Below are 18,836 nucleotides of genomic sequence, written 5' to 3'. Positions count from 1 at the left end.
AGCCGGGATTTGCACCTGGCTCTACCTGGCACCTGCCCCTTTGACGCTGTGTCCAGGAGAGCCCCTGCTGTCAATGGCTGGCAGAGCCTCTCCCCATGCACATGCTGCCCTGGCCTTACTTGGGAAGTAAGCGTCCAGTCCCCAGCTGCTCTATGAAGGCAAGGAACGCCTCCTTCTCCTCAGCGTCGGCCTCCTCCAGAGCTGGGAAACTGGTGGTAGCAGACACCCGCTTAGAGGGCAGTGGCTTCCTTCTGCGGAGCCTGTGGGAGCTCTGGCTGGAGCCAAAGATGTTTTCTGTGCACAGAGACGGACAGAGGGGAGCACAGTGGTGTTGGGCCCAGGTGCCTGGCCTCCCACCCAGCCCTGCTCCAGCCCTCAGGGAAGGAATTCTACCTGTGCCAGTCACATTTATACAGGGCTACATTCATATATTTCTCAAATCAACCTTAGGAGTCTACTTAAGGTAGTCATTTTACAGATGAGCGTCTGAGGCCCAGAGACAGCAAAAGACTTGCTGGAAATCACACCACACCTCCAAGGCGGTGAACAAACTCTTCATGCACTCAATCAAGGGATATGTATTGAGCATCTACATGACAAAATTAACCAAAATCCCTAACATGGAGCTGACATTCTAGTGCAGGTTGAAAAGAATATATATATATATATATGTGTGTGTGTGTGTGTGTGTGTGTGTATATATATGTGTGTGTGTGTGTGTGTGTGTATATATATGTTTTAAGCCAACTTGCTAAGTGAGCCAAAGGAATATAGGAATATGCAGGGTAATTTCCACTGAGAGACTGGGAGGATCGATTTAGATGAGGTGGCTAGCAGTGGCCTAAGGAGGTGACACTGGAACTGAGATGTGAATCCCAAGAAGGAGCAAATCCTGTGCACTCCAAGAAGTGTGTGCCTGGCAAAGAGAACAGCACTGCAGGTGCCCTGAGGCAGGAGCCGGGCTAGCAAGATGAACGGGGTGAATGGCACTGAGTGAGCCAGCGAGGTTGGCAGCGCCTGGAGGGTACAGGCCCTGCAGGCCCCAGGAAGGGGCTTCCAGTTTGTCCCACAGGCACTGGGAAGTTCCTGGCGTGGCAGGCATGATTGGATTTGCAAATGAAGACGGCCCCAAGGCTGTGTGGACAACAATGCTCCCTCTGCGCTGCACTCCCACCGGCAATTCCTCCTGCCCAGCCCTTGAGTTCTCCTCCCAACTCTCAGCTTCTCCATTGCCAGAACTGGAGGAACCTCCTGCTGGAGTGGGCCCACGTGCAAATGCAGATTCCTGGCCTCCTTCTCTGAGGGTCTCCAGGCTTTTGGAGACTCAGCTGACCTGAGAACTCTGGGTGGCTTTGTGGACACTGAAGGCTGATCTGTGTCTTGCAGGGGCTCTGTGAAGACACCACACCTTTCATTGTCTGGGCCGGAAGGTCTTCCCACGGAGAGGATTAGCGGGAGGATTGTGCCCTGCTGGTCCTGGGCTCCCTAAGTCTTGTCAGCCCTTCTAGAGAGGCATGCGCTGGGGTGGCCCTGCCCAGTGGGGGCTCAGTACCTGGAAAGCCCCCACCCCTAAATATCACCCTCTGCTGCTCCCTGGCCCATGGAATTCCCCTAACCAAAGCCACAATGTTACGGAAACAAATCTGTGGTGTGAAGACCTCTGGCTCAGGAGAAGCCTTTTACTGAGGAGAAGACATGCGGGGAGCAAGCCCAGAGGCCTCTCTGGAGGCAGGGGGTGGGGGCGTGGAATGCACGGGGGAGGGCCCCGGAGCACTCTGGCAGCCAGGGATGTGGGGTGAAAGTCCCTGGGAAAAGGGTTGCCTTTCTAACGACCCAGTCTAGCCCCACGCAGGGCACACTGCACGGGACACCTGGGTGCCCAGAGGCCCTCCAAGGACAGACATACTGAGTCCAGAGCTGAATTCTTCAAGTGACAGATGTCCCTTCCGCTCCACGTCCACCCAGTCGAAGATCATCTCTGACTCCTCCTTGCTGCCCAGGAAGCTGAACTTGGCCACCTGGAAGGAATGGGCAAGGTGGGCAGGTGTTCCCACCGGGGAAGACTCTCACCCTCCAAAACGGAGAGATGTTTGCCTTCAGCCACCCCTACCTCACCTCGCCCTAATGTCAGAGTCCCCCCAGTAACCTGACCCAGGGCCTAAGCTTGACGTTCCCAACCCCACCCAAGGCAGCCCTCCCAGCAGGGCCATGAACTGGCTCCAGTCCTTTTCACTGTCTCCATCCAAAATCAAAACGTACCTGTCCTAAGTCCCATGTCTTTAGGAACTTGATAAAGGACAGCAGCCAACACTCCCCAGAATGTCGTGATCAGTGTCCAAAAATTATCTGAGGCCGGGCATGGTGGCTCATGCCTTTAATCCCAATAGTTTGGGAGGCCGAGGTGGGCAGATTACCTGAGGCCAGGAGTTCAAGACCAGCCTGGACAACGTAGTGAAAATCCGTCTCTACTAAAAATACAAAACTTAGCCAGGCATGGTGGCAGGTGGCTATGTTCCCAGTTAATTGGGAGACTGAGGCAGGGAGAATCACTTGAACCCAGGAGGCAGAAGTTTCAGTGAGCCAAGATGGTGCCATTGCACTCCAGCCTGGGTGACAAGAGTGAAACTCCGTTTCAAAAAAAAAGTCAATGAGTTACATAAAATCTTCTATAAGAGTTCAGTTTATATATCACGGCCTACAGGTCATGATTTTACCTTTTTGAAAATTATAACAAGTTTTGGACTAAGGTCTATGGAGACAGCCCAGTGGGCTCATCTGGCAGAACCAAGTAGCCTGCATGGCTGCACAAGCACATGTCATGGGCTCTTTTAGCCCACGTGCTTTGGCTCTCAGAGGGAATCCCAAGCATAATAGAACTTGGAGTTTGCTGATTCTCTGTTTCTCCAGTTACTTTGTTTTCTTTTTTGCAAATTTCGTGTTTTTATCTGGGGCTGCACATGAATGATAAGTTATTCCCCATTGGTGGCAGCGGTGATGGTCTGGTCTAAACCAGTGATGGTCTTTATGTTCTATTTGGTGATCTCTGGGGGATGCATCATGGAGACCTAATGCCTGTTGGTTGAAAAATAACAGAAAAACTGGTTTGCTAATCGTTTTGTTGTTGTTGTTGTTTGTTTTTCTATTTGTGATCTCAAGTTAGTTAAGAATTCCAGGCTGGGCGCAGTGGCTCATGCTTGTAATCCCAGCACTTTGGGAGGCCGAGGCGGGCAGATCACTTGTGGTCAGGAGTTGGAGACCAGCCTGGCCAACATGGTGAAACCCCGTCTCTACTAAAAATACAAAAATTAGCCAGGCGTGGTCATGGGTGCTTGTAATCCCAGCTACTCGGGAGACTGAAGCAGGGGAATCACTTGAACCTGGGAGAAGGAGGTTGCAGTGAGCCAAGATTGCACCACTGCACTCTAGCCTGGGTGACAGAATGAGACTGTATCTCAAAGAAAAATAATTTCATAGCCACTGGGAAGGAGAACAGCTCTTTGAGATCTGAATAGGTGAAGTTTCATGTTGCTGTTCACTTTTTTTTTTTTTTTTTTTTTTTTTTGAGACGGAGTCTCACTGTCATCCAGGCTGAAATGCAGTGGCGCAATCTTGGCTCACTGCAACCTCCACCTCCCGAGTTCAACCTATTCTCCTGCCTCAGCCTCTTGAGTAGCTGGGATTACCTGCGCCCGCCACCACACCTGGCTAGTTTTTGTATTTTTAGTAGAGACGGGGTTTCACCATGTTGGCCAAGCTGGTTTCAAACTCCTGACCTCAGGTGACCCACCCACCTCAGCCTCCCAAACTGCTGGGATTACGGGCGTGAGCCACCATGACCAGCCTGCTATATTTACTTTTGATCTGTGGCTGAAACTGTAGAAATGAAGCAAGACATTCTCTGTGTGTCTGTATATCTATACGTCTGTAATAGAAAGGCCTTTAACTCTTTTTTATTTTATTTATTTATTTTTTGAGATGGAGTCTCACTCTGTCACTCAGGCTGCAATGCAGTGGCGCAACCTCAGCTCACCACAACCTCCACCTCCTGGGTTCAAGCGATCCTCCTGCCTCAACCTCCCGAGCAACTGGGATTACAGGCATGTACCATCACACCTGAAAGGTCTTTAACTCTTATTGTCAGCGTGAAATGCTCTTGTACACCTGGAAGGTATTAATAACTTAGTGTACTATGTCTCTTAAAGGAGTTCTGTGTTGATTAGTTTATAGAGACAAATAAGTGATTATATAAATCTAATGCTCCTAAAAATAACAGAAAATAACTGAAATTTGAATGCTTTAAATGTGTTAGACTTAAAACAATTCTTCTTAGAAATCGCTAGCTCAGAAAATTTTTCAGGAGCCAGGTCCATATAATTAACATGATTCTTTGAACAAATTAGACTGGTTTAATAATTGTTTTGACAAAGCACATATAATAGCTATCTGTCTTTTCTGTGCTTTATTTTAAGTATAATACAAGTATACATTCTGTTTTTCATAAGTCTATATTTATTTTCTGTGAAGAAACTAGTTAATCTAGATTTCCTATACTTGTCATTTCGACTTTCAGATCAAATAAGTCAACTTTATCTTTACACATGTTTAAGATTATAAACATGTAAATTTGTGTCCCACTAAATTGATTAATTATTCTAACAAATAAATTTTGTATCAACAGTAATTATATTTTCTAGTGTGTTACCTTAACCACAGTTTCCAAGATTCTTAAGTAACTTTAGAATTTTGAATTAATATTGAAGTACATTAATTAATAAATAATTTTTGACTATCTGGATAATTTCTAAAACAAATTTAATACTGAAACATTGGCTGCTAATCATAATTTTAAGTTGATATATTTTTTACTTCTTATTTTCACATGCTAGAAAGTAGTTATATCTTTGGGTAATGTTAACAAATAAATTCATTATTTTCTGCTTTAAAAAGTTGTGCAGGCTGGGTGAGGTGGCTCATGCCTGTAATCCTAGCACTTTGGGAGGCCAAGGCAAGTGGATCACCTGAGGTCAGGAGTTCAAGACCAGCCTGGCCAACATGTGAAACCCCCTCTCTACTAAAAACAGAAAGCTTAGCCACACGAGGTAGCGCATGCCTGTGATCCCAGCTACTCTACTTGGGAGGCTGAGGCAGGAGAATCACTTGATCCCAAGAGGTGGAGGTTAGTGAGCCAAGATCACGCCACTGCACTCTAGCACTCTAGCCTGGGTGAGAGAGCAAGACTCCATCTCAAAAAAAAAAAAAATGTTGTGCAAAAGAAAGTGGTGGAGACTCAGATATTTGCCATATTCATAGCAGTATTATTCACAATCGCCAAAAGAATCCACCCAGGTGTTCACTGACAGATAAGAGGATAGACAAACATGACATATATGTACAATGGAATATTATTTGGTCTTTAAAAAGAAGAACATTTGGACACATGCTACGATACAGATAAACCTTGAGGACATTCTGCTAAGTGAAATACACCAGTCACTAAAAGACGAATACTGTATGATTACATTTCTATGAGGTACCTAGAGTAATCAAAGTTATAGAGACAGAAAGTAGAATAGGGATAGCCAGGGGTTGGGGAGAGGGAAGTATGGGAGTTAACTATTCAACGGGTGCAGAATTTCAGTTTGGCAAGATAAAAGAAGCGTTGGAGATGACTGGGGAAATGGTGGTACAACATCGTGAATGTACTTAATGCCACTAAATAGTACATTTTAAAATAGTTAAAATGATAAATTTTCTGTTATATATATTTGACCACTTTCTTTTTAAGTTGTGTTAGGGATACTCAAGGCTGTAGAAAGTTGGCTTATGTGTATTTGTGAGCTTTGCTTGTCTGCTCAAATTCTTGTATAAGACAGTTCTCAATTTACCCTTAGTTCTTCCTGTGAAAGAGGTTAATTACACTGGTTAAAAGTGCAGTTAATACAGGCTGGGCATGGTGGCTCACATCTGTAATCCCAGCACTTTGGGAGGCCTAGGCAGGTGGATCACTTGAGGTCAGGAGTTCGAGATCAGCTTGGCCAACATGGTGAAACCCTGTCTCTACTAAAAATAGAAAAAATCCTTCTGGCATGGTGGCGGGCATCTGTAATTCCAGCTAACTGGGTGGCTGAGGCACGAGAATAGCTTGAACCCAGAAGGCGGAGGTTGCAGTGAGCTGAGATTGTGCCACTGCACTACAGCCTGGACAACAGAGCAAGACCCTGTCTCAAAACAACGGCAACAACAACAACAAAAGTTCAATTAACTACAGATGCTTGAGGCTTTACTAGGAGCAACAGCGACAGAGAAACAAAACTTTGTCTGCAAGGAAAATGCGATGCATTGTTGTGTGAAAGTGTCTGGTTATTCTAGAATATGAAAAAGGATAAAAAGGCAAAACTTGAATGGATATAGAATGTTGTAGAAAGTTTGCTGAAAGAGAATTTTATTTGCCTTGATTTATAATGCCTGAGTCTGAAAATAAGCTATGAAAAGTATTAACATTTTGCCAAATTTGGCCCAGTTTTGATGGGCTTAAAAATTGATAATAAATAGGCTCGGCACAGTGGCTCATGCCTGTAATCCCAGCATTTTGGGAGGCCGAGGCGGGTGGATCACATGAGGCTAGGAGTTCAAGACCAGCCTGACCAACATAATGAAACCCATCTCTACTAAAAATAACAATAAAAAAATAGCCAGACATGGTGGCAGGTGCCTGTAATCCCAGCTACTCAGGAGGCTGAGGCAGGGGAATCGCTTGAACCCAGGAGGCAGAGGTTGCAGTGAGCCAAGATCACACCATTGCACTCTAGCCTGGGCGACAAGAGTGAAACTGTCTCAAAAAATAAAAATAAAAATAAATACATACATAAAAATAAGTAAAAATAAATAAATAATAAATAAAAACTCATGAAAATTTTATGGCCACGTGTTCTATTAATGCATAACTGGAATTTGGCTTTATCTCTACTAAAATAATAAATTGGTCTTAGAGCTCTCAGCAAGGGTTAAAAAGAGGCTGCTGTTTAGCTTCTGTGTAAGCCTCCCAGATAACAGAGATTCCCTATCTCACCAGAATCATTTCCTCTGCTTTGTTTTGACCTTATTATGTCTTAAATTTTTTTAAAAAAAAGCAAAGGTATCTCTCTTATAAAAAAGCTATCTGCTCTTGCAATCATATTACCTTCTTCCATATTTATTTCAAAATCTTTTATTTTATTATTACTTTGATTAAATAGATAAAAAGTAATATTTCTTGGTCTCCCATGACCTCTTAATCTAGTGCCCAAATCTTCTCTAACGGCTCTTTTGATTTTGCCTTCCCAAGATCAGATCCTAAATTTAGAAAAAAATACAATAAAAATTTTAAGATATCTTTCTCTATATTTTTTAAATACTTCAACACTATTACAAGAACATCATGGGAAGAACAATCAAATCAGAAGAGACGTTCAGGCTTTCCTAGGCTAAATTTTCATGGGCAAAATGCTATTAATATCAATATTTCAGAAATTGCATGCTTTATGGGAAGGTCCTGGAGATTTCTCAGTGATTTTGCTATTTATAATATGTTCTTTTTTTTTTCTTTCTTGAGACAGGGTCTCACTCTGCCACCCAGGCTAGAGTGCAGTGGTGTGATCATGGCTCACTGCAACCTTGACCTCCCAGGCTCACGCAATCCTCCCACCTTAACCTCTCATGTAGCTGGGACTACAGGTGCACACCACCACACCTGGCTAATTTTTTAAAACTTTTTATAGGATGGAATCTCACCATATTGTCTAGGCTGGTCTTGAACTTCTGGGCTCAAGTGATCTTCCTGCCTCAGCCTCCCAAAGTCCTGAGATTACAAGCAGTATGTTTTTATCTTCAGGGGAAACACTGATCAAACCATTATGAAATAGTTGTGCATTGTACCCCAGGAGAGAATTTCACTCTCCTCCATTCTGATACTATTAGGTAGTGTAATAAATAACCACAGCCTTTCAGTCTCGTTACTGGACACATTTCTCCTTTCCAATGCCTGCCTGAAGCCTCTGTTATAAGCTGCAGGCCACAGATTGCATCTTCAACAAAGAAAAACAAACTCAAAGTCTAGACAAAAAGGACTGCACCAGGTTCTGTGAACTACTTATGCTTCACTTGGTGTAGGCTTCCAAGCTGACAGTGGATGACCTTCTGACTGAGCGAGTAGACTGAGAATTCCTACAACTGAGTCCAAAAGCAGACAGCTTACCCAAGATCCAGCAGAACAATAATGAATTACATGGCGTTGATTGAACAGCTGAAGGAAATCTAGTTACGGCTCTTTGTGGCAATACAGTTCGTATTATTTTTTATTGTTCTACTTTAATAGAACTGTGAGGAAGTTCTTTCCTGGTCTTGAGCTGTCTCTAACCCTCAGTTTAGTAGATTATACGTTTTTTGTGTTTTTGAGACAGAGCCTCACTCTGTTACCCAGGCTGGAGTGCAGTGGCGTGATCTCGGCTCACTGCAACCTCCACCTCCCAGGTTGAAGCGATTCTTCTGCCTCAGCCTCCCAAGTAGCTAGGATTACAGACACATGCCACCACACCTGACTAATTTTTGTGTTTTTAGTAGAGACAGTGTTTCACCATGTTGGCCAGGCTAGTCAGGAACTCCTAATCTCAGGTGATCTGCCCGTCTCTGCCTCACAAAGTGCTGAGATTACAGGCGTGAGCCACGAAGCCCTGCCAGATTATACTTTTGTAAACTGAAATTCAACGTTTCAAGTGGTATCTGAATCTCATTGATCCCCTCATGATTCAGAAACCAATACTTTTAAGCCTGGGCAACATGGAGCAACCCGCAACCCTGCCTCTATAAAAAATACAAAACATCAGCTGGGCATGGTGGCGCGTGTCTGTAGTCCCAGCTACTCAAGAGGCTGAGGTGAGAGGATCCCTTGAGCCCAGGAGGCGGAGGTTGCAATGAGCCAAGATCGCACCATTGCACTCCAGCCTAGGTGAGAGAGCAAGACCCTGTCTCAAAAAAAAAAAAAAAAATTTACTTTGACAGACTCTCCTTACTTTCCATGACAATATAATTATTTGCACAGGTTCAACAGAATCTGTCCTCCTTTTTTTAAAATCAAGATATAATTGGATAAATCAATTGTGTAATCAAGGCCCTACCTGCAGTGTCTTTTATGGGATGTCCTCATTTAATCAGGTGTGACAAGCCTACTATAAGGAATGCCCATGGAGTCAATCCCTACAAAACCCTACCAGGAAGCTGGCCTGGAACCACATGGATTGCTTCCTGGCAGAAGAGGGACCTTAGAAAAATCAGGGACCTCAAGAAGAGAGGAAGTCATTTAAATTTACAGGTGATGCAAGTGACAGCTGGTGAAGAGAGTATCTTGGGCTTGCTTTTCTAGCCTTAGGATAGAAGTTGGGTGACCAACTCATCCTAGTTTTTTTTGTTTGTTTGTTTGTTTGTTTTTTTTTTTTTTTTTTTTTTTTTTTTTTGAGACGGAGTCTCGCTCTGTCGCCCAGGCTGGAGTGCAGTAGCCGGATCTCAGCTCACTGCAAGCTCCGCCTCCCGGGTTTATGCCATTCTCCTGCCTCAGCCTCCGGAGTAGCTGGGACTACAGGCGCCCGCCACCTCGCCCGGCTAGATTTTTGTATTTTTTTAGTAGAGACGGGGTTTCACCGTGTTCGCCAGGATGGTCTCGATCTCCTGACCTCGTGATCCGCCCGTCTCGGCCTCCCAAAGTGCTGGGATTACAGGCTTGAGCCACCGCGCCCGGCCCTCATCCTAGTTTTCCCAGGACTTTCCAATTTTAGCACTCAAAGTCCCATATCCCAGGTACCCCATTAGTCCTTGGAAAACTGGAACAGTTTGTCACTCAACTTCTATCCTAAGGCTGCCGCTTGGGCAACATAGCAAGACCTCATCTCTACAAAAGTTTAAGAATCGGCCAGGCACAGTGGCATGTGCCTTTAGTCCTAGCTACTTGGGAGCCTGAGGCAAGAGGATCTCTTCAGTCCAGGAGCTTGAGGCTGCAGTGAGCTGTGACTGCACCACTGCACTCCATTCTGGGTAACAGAGTGAGATCCTATCCCTTGAAAAAAAAAAAAACCAACCTAAGATTATGTATGAAAGCTTCTAGACAGAAGCTAAAATGTCTCAATACTGTCGCTATTTGTAGGGCAAATTCAAAGAGACTCATGTTTAATTATATCCTTGTTGCTCCTATGGAAATAAGCCAATGTAATGACAGCAGCCTTTTATACATCAAGAAAATTTTGGAGATTATCTATGATCACAGAAAAATTATCTGGCCGGGCGTAGTTGCTCATGCCTGTAATCCTAGCACTTTGGGAGGCCAAGGCAGGTGGATCACCTGAAGTCAGGAGTTCGAGACCAGCCTGGCCAACATGGTGAAACCCCGTCTCTACTAAAAATAAAAACTAGCCAGGCGTGGTGGTGGGTGCAGGTAATCCCAGCTACTCGGGAGGCTGAAGCAGGGTAATCTCTTGAACCTGGGAGGCAGAGGTTGCAGAGAGCTGAGATCACGCCTCTAAGATCGAGCTGAGAAGAAGGAAGGAAGGAAGGAAGGAAGGAAGGAAGGAAGGAAGGAAGGAAGGAAGGGAGGGAGGGAGGGAGGGAGGGAGGGAAGGAAGGAAGGAAGGGAAGGAGGGAGGGAGGAAGGGAGGGAGGGGGAGAGGGGAGGGAGGGAGGGAAGGAGGAAATCTGAAACTTGGATATGAGGCAAAAAGAATGCTGGCACAACCCATTGTTTACCTTTCATGAAAAGTCCCAAACTTACTGAAGCTACTAGTAGAATAGATAGCCTGAAAGATTTATGGCCTGTTAGATATTAGCCATTTTAAGAATTTAACTCAGTAATTTCATCCTAATACTTTTCTGTCAAATTGCTGGCTTCTCAAATGCTCTTTGAACCAGTCATAACATCTTACTGGTTCCCCCATTCTTTTTTTTTTTTTTAGAGATGGAGTCTTGCTCTGTCACCCAGGCTGGAGTGTAGTGGCACGATCTTGGCTCACTGCAACCTCCGCTTCCTCAGGCTCAAGCAATTCTCATGCTTCAGCCTCCCAAGTAGCTGGGATTACAGGCACCCAACACCAGGCCCGGCTAATTTTTGTATTTTCAGTAGAGATGGGGTTTCACCATGTTGGCCAGGCTGGTCTCGAACTCCTGACCTCAAGTGATTTGCCCACCTCGGCCTCCCAAAGTGCTGGGATTACAGGCATGAACCACAACACCTAGCCACCCTAAGACTCTTTACGGGGACACACAACCGTGGCTGATCTTATGTTTCATTGACGTTTACAGTCGTTGACATGGTTTGATTTCCAGGGCTCCGACTGCTTCCCAAAATAAATGCCCTTGCTCAATGAGCCAAAAATTATAACATTTGCAAATTACTTATTTGGCTTAAAGTCCTTTCACTGGTTAAAAGACAAATGTTTCTGGAAAAGGGCAACACGAAAAGCCTTACCAGTCATTTTCACATTAGTATAAACACATCCCTAGCGTTTTCTGAGAGCTCTAAATGAGAGAAAGGGGCATGGGTAGGCAAGCCCTGCCTTCCTGTGATGGGGGATTGGGGATGTCAGGAGCTACAGAAAGGGGATTCAGAGTTCAAATGGGGGCCTTGGGCTCACCGCCAGGTCCTCGCGGGTGACAAAGCCCCTCTCCTTGGCACCGCAGTCCTGGAAGAAGGCCTGCAGTTCTGCTGCTGCCTGAGAGGACCAAGACTCTGGCTCTGGGGCCACCTCAGCATCTTCACCATCAGCCGGCTCTCTTGTCTGCCGCCGCCGACTGGAGCCCAGCTTCCGGACTTTTCGAGATGTTCTCTGTCCTGTCTCCATGGTTCGTTGGCCCTAGGGACAGAGGAGTGAGGGGCACTGGGCTGCTGGACAGTCACACCCTCTCATGGCTCAAAACCTTCCCCTGGCTCCCATCACCTCTGGAAGAAAATCCACTGTGGCTGCCAAAGCCCAGCCTGATGGTGCCCCGCTGGGTCCTCTGACCTCGTCGCCCAGCCGCCTCATGGCCTCTCATCCATTCTGCTCAGCACCTTTGCCCTTTCTAAGTTTCTGCCTGGAATGCCCTTCTCCAAGCTCCCCCCCTGCCCTCATCTCTTCAGGCTACTACTCAACTATCAAAGTCTTCTCTGACCATTAGAGAATTTATCCTCCACCCCATGCAGAATCTCTCTCACGTTTTGACCTGGAGGGTGGTTACGCAGGGTTTTCCAGGATCTAGTTGTCTGAAGGGCCATAAGCAGCTTCCTGAGCCATCTCTCTGGTGACTCTTCTCACTCATGGACTCATCTCAGCTGCATCAGGGATCCTTCCACTGACGCTTCCTCCCTCTCTCAGCCTCACCTCCCCTCCAGCCTTTTTTCTCCAGCACCATGTCTCTAGTCCTTTGACACATGCAGCATGGAATCAGTAGCGCCCCTGTGCGGCTCTTAGGGCCCCACATCATGTGGCCTCAGCTTCATCCACCCCACCCCTGTGCCCTTAGGGTCCATGGCAACACTACTGAACCACTCATGGTCCCTGGAATTCCTGATTCCCTCCCACCCTGCTCCCTTTGCCGCCCTAAGGGAGTGAGACTCCACAACTCTCTCACTCCCTTACATAGTTAATACCTTTTGCTTCCTCACTTTACAGACTGCCTCCTCCAAGAAGCCTTCCCTGCAGTTACCCCGCATTCAAGCTGGGCTCAGTGCCCCCTTGTCTGTGACCCTGCTGTGGTTTGAATGTTCCCCAAAGTTCATGTGTTGGAAACTTGATCCCCAATGAGGCAGTGTTGGGTGGTGGGGCCTGGTGGGAATTGTTTGGGTCATGGGGGCACCATCCTCATGAATGGATGAATGCCATTATTGTAAAAGTGAGTTCCTTATAAAAGGATGGACTCAGACCCTCGTGCTCTCTGTCGTCCTTCTGCCTTCCACCAGGAAGACATCACAAGAAGGCCCACGCCAGATTCTACCTCCTCAGTCTTGAACCTTCTAGCCTCCAGAACGATGAGGAAATCCGTTTCTGTTCTATGTACATTTCCCATTCTATGGTATCTGCTATAGCAGTACAAAACAGACCAAGGCAGGCCCCATGCCTGTGGATAACACTGTTTGTCTAGGTCCATACTGCTCCCCGTCCCTTAGCATATGTTAGGATAAGGATTTGGATGGTTGGGGATTCATCCAGCTGAGACCCCTGGGGCGAGGAAAAGAGAGGCTGTGGTCTGGAAGGGATAAAGTCTGAGCCTGCCTTGGGGGAACAAGTCTGGGGCCCATAAAGCTATGGGATGAGAAGGACTTGATGTCCAGACAGGGCAGCTTCCTGCAGGTGGTGGGACTTGTGCAGGTTCTACAGGAGGCATGTAGGATTTGGAAGCAGTAAACAGTGTGTGTGAAGGAATTGAGGCAGAAGGGCAAGGCTCATGCCCAGGAGATGGAGGAGACATCTCCCCTGGGAGTTCTCTGTTGACGCCGAAGGCCACAGACAGGCTGGGTGGAGTGGTTCGAGGGCTCTGCTTTAGGCATCATGGGCTCATTCCAGGGGGTCATTCCACAGCCTCCCCTTGGGCAGGCTTCCCACGGGGAACTGCACCGGCTCTACAGAACTTGGATGAAGCAATTTCTCATCCTGAGGAGGCCCCAAACTTCAAACAGAAGTACATTCTTTCCCCCCCCCCCTCTCTCTCTCTCTCTCTCTCTGCCTTCAAAGTCTGTTTCAGATGCAGGTTTTTTTTGGTGTTTTTTTTTTTCTGAGACGGAGTCTCACTCTGTCGCCCAGGCCGGAATGCAGTGACACGATCTCAGCTCACTGCAAGCTCCGCCTCCCGGGTTCACGCCATTCTCCTGCCTCAGCCTCCCAAGTAGCTGGGACTACAGGTGCCCACCACCATGCCCGGCTAACTTTTTATATTTTTGGTAGAGACGGGGTTTCACCATGTTAGCCAGGATGGTCTTGACCTCCTGACCTCGAGATCCGCCTGCCTCAGGCGTGAGCCACCGCTCCCGGCTGTCAGATGCAGTTTTAAGATCATAAATATAAAACCACAGTGGTGTGCTGGGGCTTGTGAGGGCCGACTGTGCACACCTCTTCCTATCTCGGCAGCTTGGAATCAGCCACTGTGGGAGTACTGGCACTGTGGGAATCAGCAAATGCTATGAATCAGGTCTCCTGCCCCCACCACACAATAGTAACCAGCACACCTCTTCTGAAGACTTCCATCTGCCCCAACCCTTCCCACCCTCTATCATGCACATAAGCAACAACCATTTACCGAGCGCCAACTGAATGCCAGTGCAGTGCTAAGCAGGCCCGCCACAATCCATATGTTTCCTTTAAGCGAATTAGGAAAAGGTATTTCCTGCTGGCAGACACAGCCCAGTGCCAGGGCTCATGGTTTGACAAGTGGAATGTGGACTGGATTCCAGTCCCCATGCACCTCCTTGGCTGGGCATCCTTGTGCAGGACACACCCTGCACACCCCAGCAGAGTCCCCGGCCCTGCCGGTAGAGGTGTGACTAACTCCTGGTCTCCCCTGGGGGACCTCACAGCCTCATGCAGGAGACACAAACATAATTACAGTGCAGCACAGAAGGAGCAGCACACCTGTGTGTCAGGTGCTGGGAGAGCACTGAAAAAGGAGCAACTCACTGATCAGGGTGTCAGAGAGGGCTTCCTGGGGGAGGTGACGTAGCTTAGCAGTGAGCTCCAGGGCAGGAGAGATTATACAACCCTGATGCCCTCATAATGCCCAGCCTTGCTTAGGATGTGTACTGGGCTCTCAACCGACTTCCTCTGCTGACTCACTGTCCCCAGAATGTGGAATGTTCTAACAGACAACTGAATAGAATCAGAAAATATCAGGGCCAGACACGGTGGCTCACACCTGTAATCCTAACACTTTGGGAGGCCAAGGCAGGTGGATCACTTGAAGCCAGGAGTTTGAGACCCGCCTGGGCAACATGGTGAAACTCCATCTCTACCAAAAACAAAAAATTAGCTGGGCATGGTGGCGTGCACTTCAAGTTCTAGCTATTAGGGAGGTTGAGGAGGGAGAATCACTTGAGCCCAAGAGGCAGAGGTTGCAGTGAGCCAAGATTGCACCACTGCACTCTAGCCTAGGCAACAGAGCGAGACACTGTCTCAAAAAAAAAAAAAAAAAAAAAAAAAAGTCTTTCTAATAAAAAACAGGGAGGCTAAAAAGTCAAGAATGAGGAGTAAGATTCTAGGGGTTAGAATAGGGAAGTCCCCTTGCTAATCTAACTGGCCTTCACCTGGTATCTCTCACCCCTAATTCACCCCATGTTGCCCCATGGAAATAATGACCACATAGACACCCCTCCTTGGGTCTAGAGGCCTTCCACACCTAGAAAGTCACCATCTATCTCCATCCCCCATCCCCCTAAGAGGGGAGCCGCTTCCCTCCATGGGCCAATGACACTTCTTCAGCGGCTAAAAGGGTTTGGCCAAGCAGTTCCAGCCTTGTAGGTTACACTCAAAGACAGACTCCCTGTAGAATAGAAGGAGATTAAGAAACAAAACAGCAACAACAAAACTAGCCGGGCATGGCGGCTGTAATCCCAGTGCTTCGGGAGGCTGAGGCGAGAAGATCACTCGAGCCCAGGAGTTCAAGACCAGCCTGGGCAACATAGCAAGACCCTGTCTCTACAAAATAAAATGAAACTAGCTGGGCATGGTGGTGTGCCTGCAGTCCTAGCTACTTGGGAGGCTGAGATGGGAGGATCACTTGAACCCAGGAGGTCAAAGCTACAGTGAGCTACGATTCACCACTGCACTCCAGCCGGGGTGACAGAGTGAGATTCTGTCTCAAAAAAATAAAAAAGGAAAAATAAAAGAAAGACTTACTGAGCCTCAGTACTAGAAGAGGGTCAGTCCCACTCTCTTGACCTGGAGTTGCAGAAAAGGAGGCTCACCAGAGAAAGTGACTTCCAGTCCCATTGCTGTGAAGTCAGACAGACCTCTGCTTCTCCCAGCTCTGCTGCCCATGGGCTGTGCAACCTTAGGGAAGTCAATCAGCGTCTCTGTGCCTGAGCTTCCTCACTGGAAACTTAGAACTAAGGTCTCTCACACAGGGTTGCTATGAGGATTAGGCAAGATAATTAAAGTTGAAACATCAGTTCCCATTCCCCAGCATGGCCCACCTCCCTTTCCAGCTTCACTTTCTCTTAGCACTTGTCACCTCCCCAGAATAGAGAGCCTTTTGCTCATTTTTGTTGTAAATTTTCCTTCTCCTTATGCTGATACAGAGGCCTCACCTGAGCAGGGAGTTGGTCATTCTGTTCACTGCTTTATCCCAAGAGCCTAGAACAGCGCTTGGCACACAGTTGGTACTCTGTAAATATTTGCTGAATATATGATCCACATAAAGCACTTAGGAGTGTGCTTGGCATCCGTGACTACTGGGTAAAGGTAGCAATGACAACAGTGGTGATTACATTGATAAAGGTGAATTCTATTTGAGGCACATAAAAGCCAGGTTCCATACAGATACAATTGATCCCATTTGACAAATGAGGAAACTGAGGGAGGTTCCAAGAGGCAGAGTGACCTGCCCAAGCCGTGATGTCAGTGGTAGAACTACACCGGATTCTGCTTTTCTGGTTGGTCGTGGGATGGACTTCCCCAAGGCTACATCCTGGAGAGGTGGCTCTTCCCTGGGCAGAAGGCCCCTCTGGGGATGACAAACGCCCAGTGGAGTAGCCCTGAGCGGGACAAGGGCTTTGGAGCAGGGTGGGCGTTGAAAGGCTTGGCTCCTGTGGTGACGCCCAGTGTCTTGTGTACTTCTGGCGATGGAGATAACATGGCTAAGGGAGCAAGATAAGATTCCCTGTGCAGAAGCCTCCAGAAGCAAAGTCCACTGTGATGTGAGTGTCACATCACAGCCTACCAAGCTCCCACAAGTGTAGGAAGTAAGAATCCTGGAAGAAATTCCCTGCAGCCACATCCTAGGACATGTGGTGTTCTTGACATTCCTTTCTGGGAGTTCCTAGCCAAGCTGCACCGCCACAGTCCATTTCCAGAAGTCCCCTGGCATTATATAAGAAAATAGCACCTTCCAGATACCTCACCTGCCCCACCCCAGCATCTGCCCTCTCTGCCAGTCAATGCTTCTCTCCAGGAGGGGCACTCAGCCACCTGCTCCTAGCCTGTCAGGTGGTCTGGGGCAGGAAAGCAGCAGATGCTCTCCAGCCATCACCACCTCAAAATCAGTCACTTGTCACCATCAGGTGGGATGGTGCACTCACCCCTTGTGCTTCATATTCAGATCCCTGACAGCACCCCATGGCCTGACAGCATACCCTAAAAACAGCCTGTGTCCCTTCTAGGCCAGGCCTGGTCCCTCAGCGACAGTAAGGACATCCTTCAGTCAATCCACAAATGTACACATGCAAACGTGCACGCACACACACCCTCCTTGGCCATCACCCTCACCCTCCACTCCCTCACCGTCAGCCTCTTGGTCAGACACAGCACCCCTCACGGCCATTCCATCATTCCATTCTGCATGTGCAAATGCCGTCGCCCAGCACACATCCCTCCGAGTCAGCCAGCAGGGCCACCCTGCCAGCGCCCTTCTCCTCCACCACTTTCCCCTTAGTGCATCCTCATGCCTCACATCGTTAAGAGTGGGGGACCCCTTCATGGCTAGGACACACATACAGCCCCTCAGCATGATCACCTCTCCCCACATCCCTCACCTAAGAAATCGCATAAAGCTTGAAGCCAAACATGAGAGCAAATGAATCCCACTCCCAAGCATCCAGGGGAATCCACTCCCACTGTGGTGTTCTGTGAGGCAGCAGGCACCACAGGCTGCCCACCAGGAAGTGGAAGCAAGAGAAGAAGGGTGGGGTGGGGCAGTGGCACATTACAACCTGGCATGGGCCCTGCCTGGGGCCTCCGGGTGTCCATCACGCTCTCACCAAACGGTGCTTAGAACTGGGCCTGCTCTGCACTTGGCTGGCTTCAATAGCTATAAATAATAGCCATACTCGCTAAACCCCAATTGCCCAAGTCGGTGGGCCTGAGAGACCACCTAGTGTCTTGTTCCAGTCTACTTATCCTCACTTCTCCCCTCCTAATAGAGAAACTGAGGCTCTGAGAAACCAGGTGACTTGCTGTAGGTCGCACAGCCATTTACGGGTAGTGATGCACCCCAGCCTCCTGCCCAAGTGCCTTCCCATCCCCTCCCTTAGACCACGCAGAGAGCTCCAAATGCAGGGGAAAAGAGGGCTCTGCCCCTTGCACCCTTGACATAGAAGCTAAACAGGGACCCCAGCTCCCTCCCCCATCCTCATCCTTCCAAAGAAAAAGAAGCATTGCAACCTTAGGATGGCTCCTACCTCTCAAAGGCTCCCAGTGGAACACGCAGCCCTGGGCTCTGGGACCTGGTGGTGGGGTGACTGCTGCCCTACAGAGCCCACGAGCTCTAGAACTGTTAACAGTCTTGTCTTGCTTAATCGCCCTTTCCGTTCCCCAGCGAGCCAATCTCCTGTGCTCATCTACAGGACTTCCTGTGGAAGCGACCACTGGAGGCCCTTTCACAATTTTGCCTGGCACCCCCAGGCATCCCTGCCCTGATTGGTGTCTTGAAGTGGAGAATGCTGGAGCTGGCAGGGAGGCCCTCCTAAGCAGAGGCTCCGAAGAGTGAGATGGACTGCTCAAGATCACCTAGCCCTTAGTGGCACAGCCAGGACTGGGCCTGAGTCTCTGGTTCCCAAGGCAATGCCTTATCCCAGACAGCAGCAGGTTGATGAGCACAGCCGTGGCTAAAGCTAAGTGTATGGGATGCCCCGGGAG

The 18,836-nt window shown here is 48.0% G+C and overlaps 1 protein-coding gene across 2 annotated transcripts in view; it reads right to left on the bottom strand.

Annotated features, from left to right (window-relative positions):
• Positions 1-18,474, bottom strand: part of RAB44 (RAB44, member RAS oncogene family) — a 36,157-nt gene extending 17,683 nt beyond the window's left edge. For both annotated transcript variants that reach the window (XM_010389695.2, XM_030928533.1), the window contains exons 1-4: positions 18,380-18,474; positions 11,652-11,870; positions 1,907-2,018; positions 120-294 (exon numbers count right to left, since the gene is read on the bottom strand). In XM_010389695.2, the coding sequence (XP_010387997.2) occupies positions 120-294; positions 1,907-2,018; positions 11,652-11,858 (494 nt within the window). In that variant the 5' untranslated portion in view covers positions 11,859-11,870; positions 18,380-18,474. The remainder of the gene's footprint in view (positions 1-119; positions 295-1,906; positions 2,019-11,651; positions 11,871-18,379) is intronic.
• Between the last annotated feature and the right edge of the window lie 362 nt (positions 18,475-18,836).

This window comes from Rhinopithecus roxellana, chromosome 4 (genome assembly GCF_007565055.1).
Source record: "Rhinopithecus roxellana isolate Shanxi Qingling chromosome 4, ASM756505v1, whole genome shotgun sequence".
Classification (NCBI taxonomy): Eukaryota; Metazoa; Chordata; class Mammalia; order Primates; family Cercopithecidae; genus Rhinopithecus; species Rhinopithecus roxellana.
Note: the sequence above shows the minus strand (reverse complement) of the source record. Positions and strands in the feature narration are given on the sequence as shown.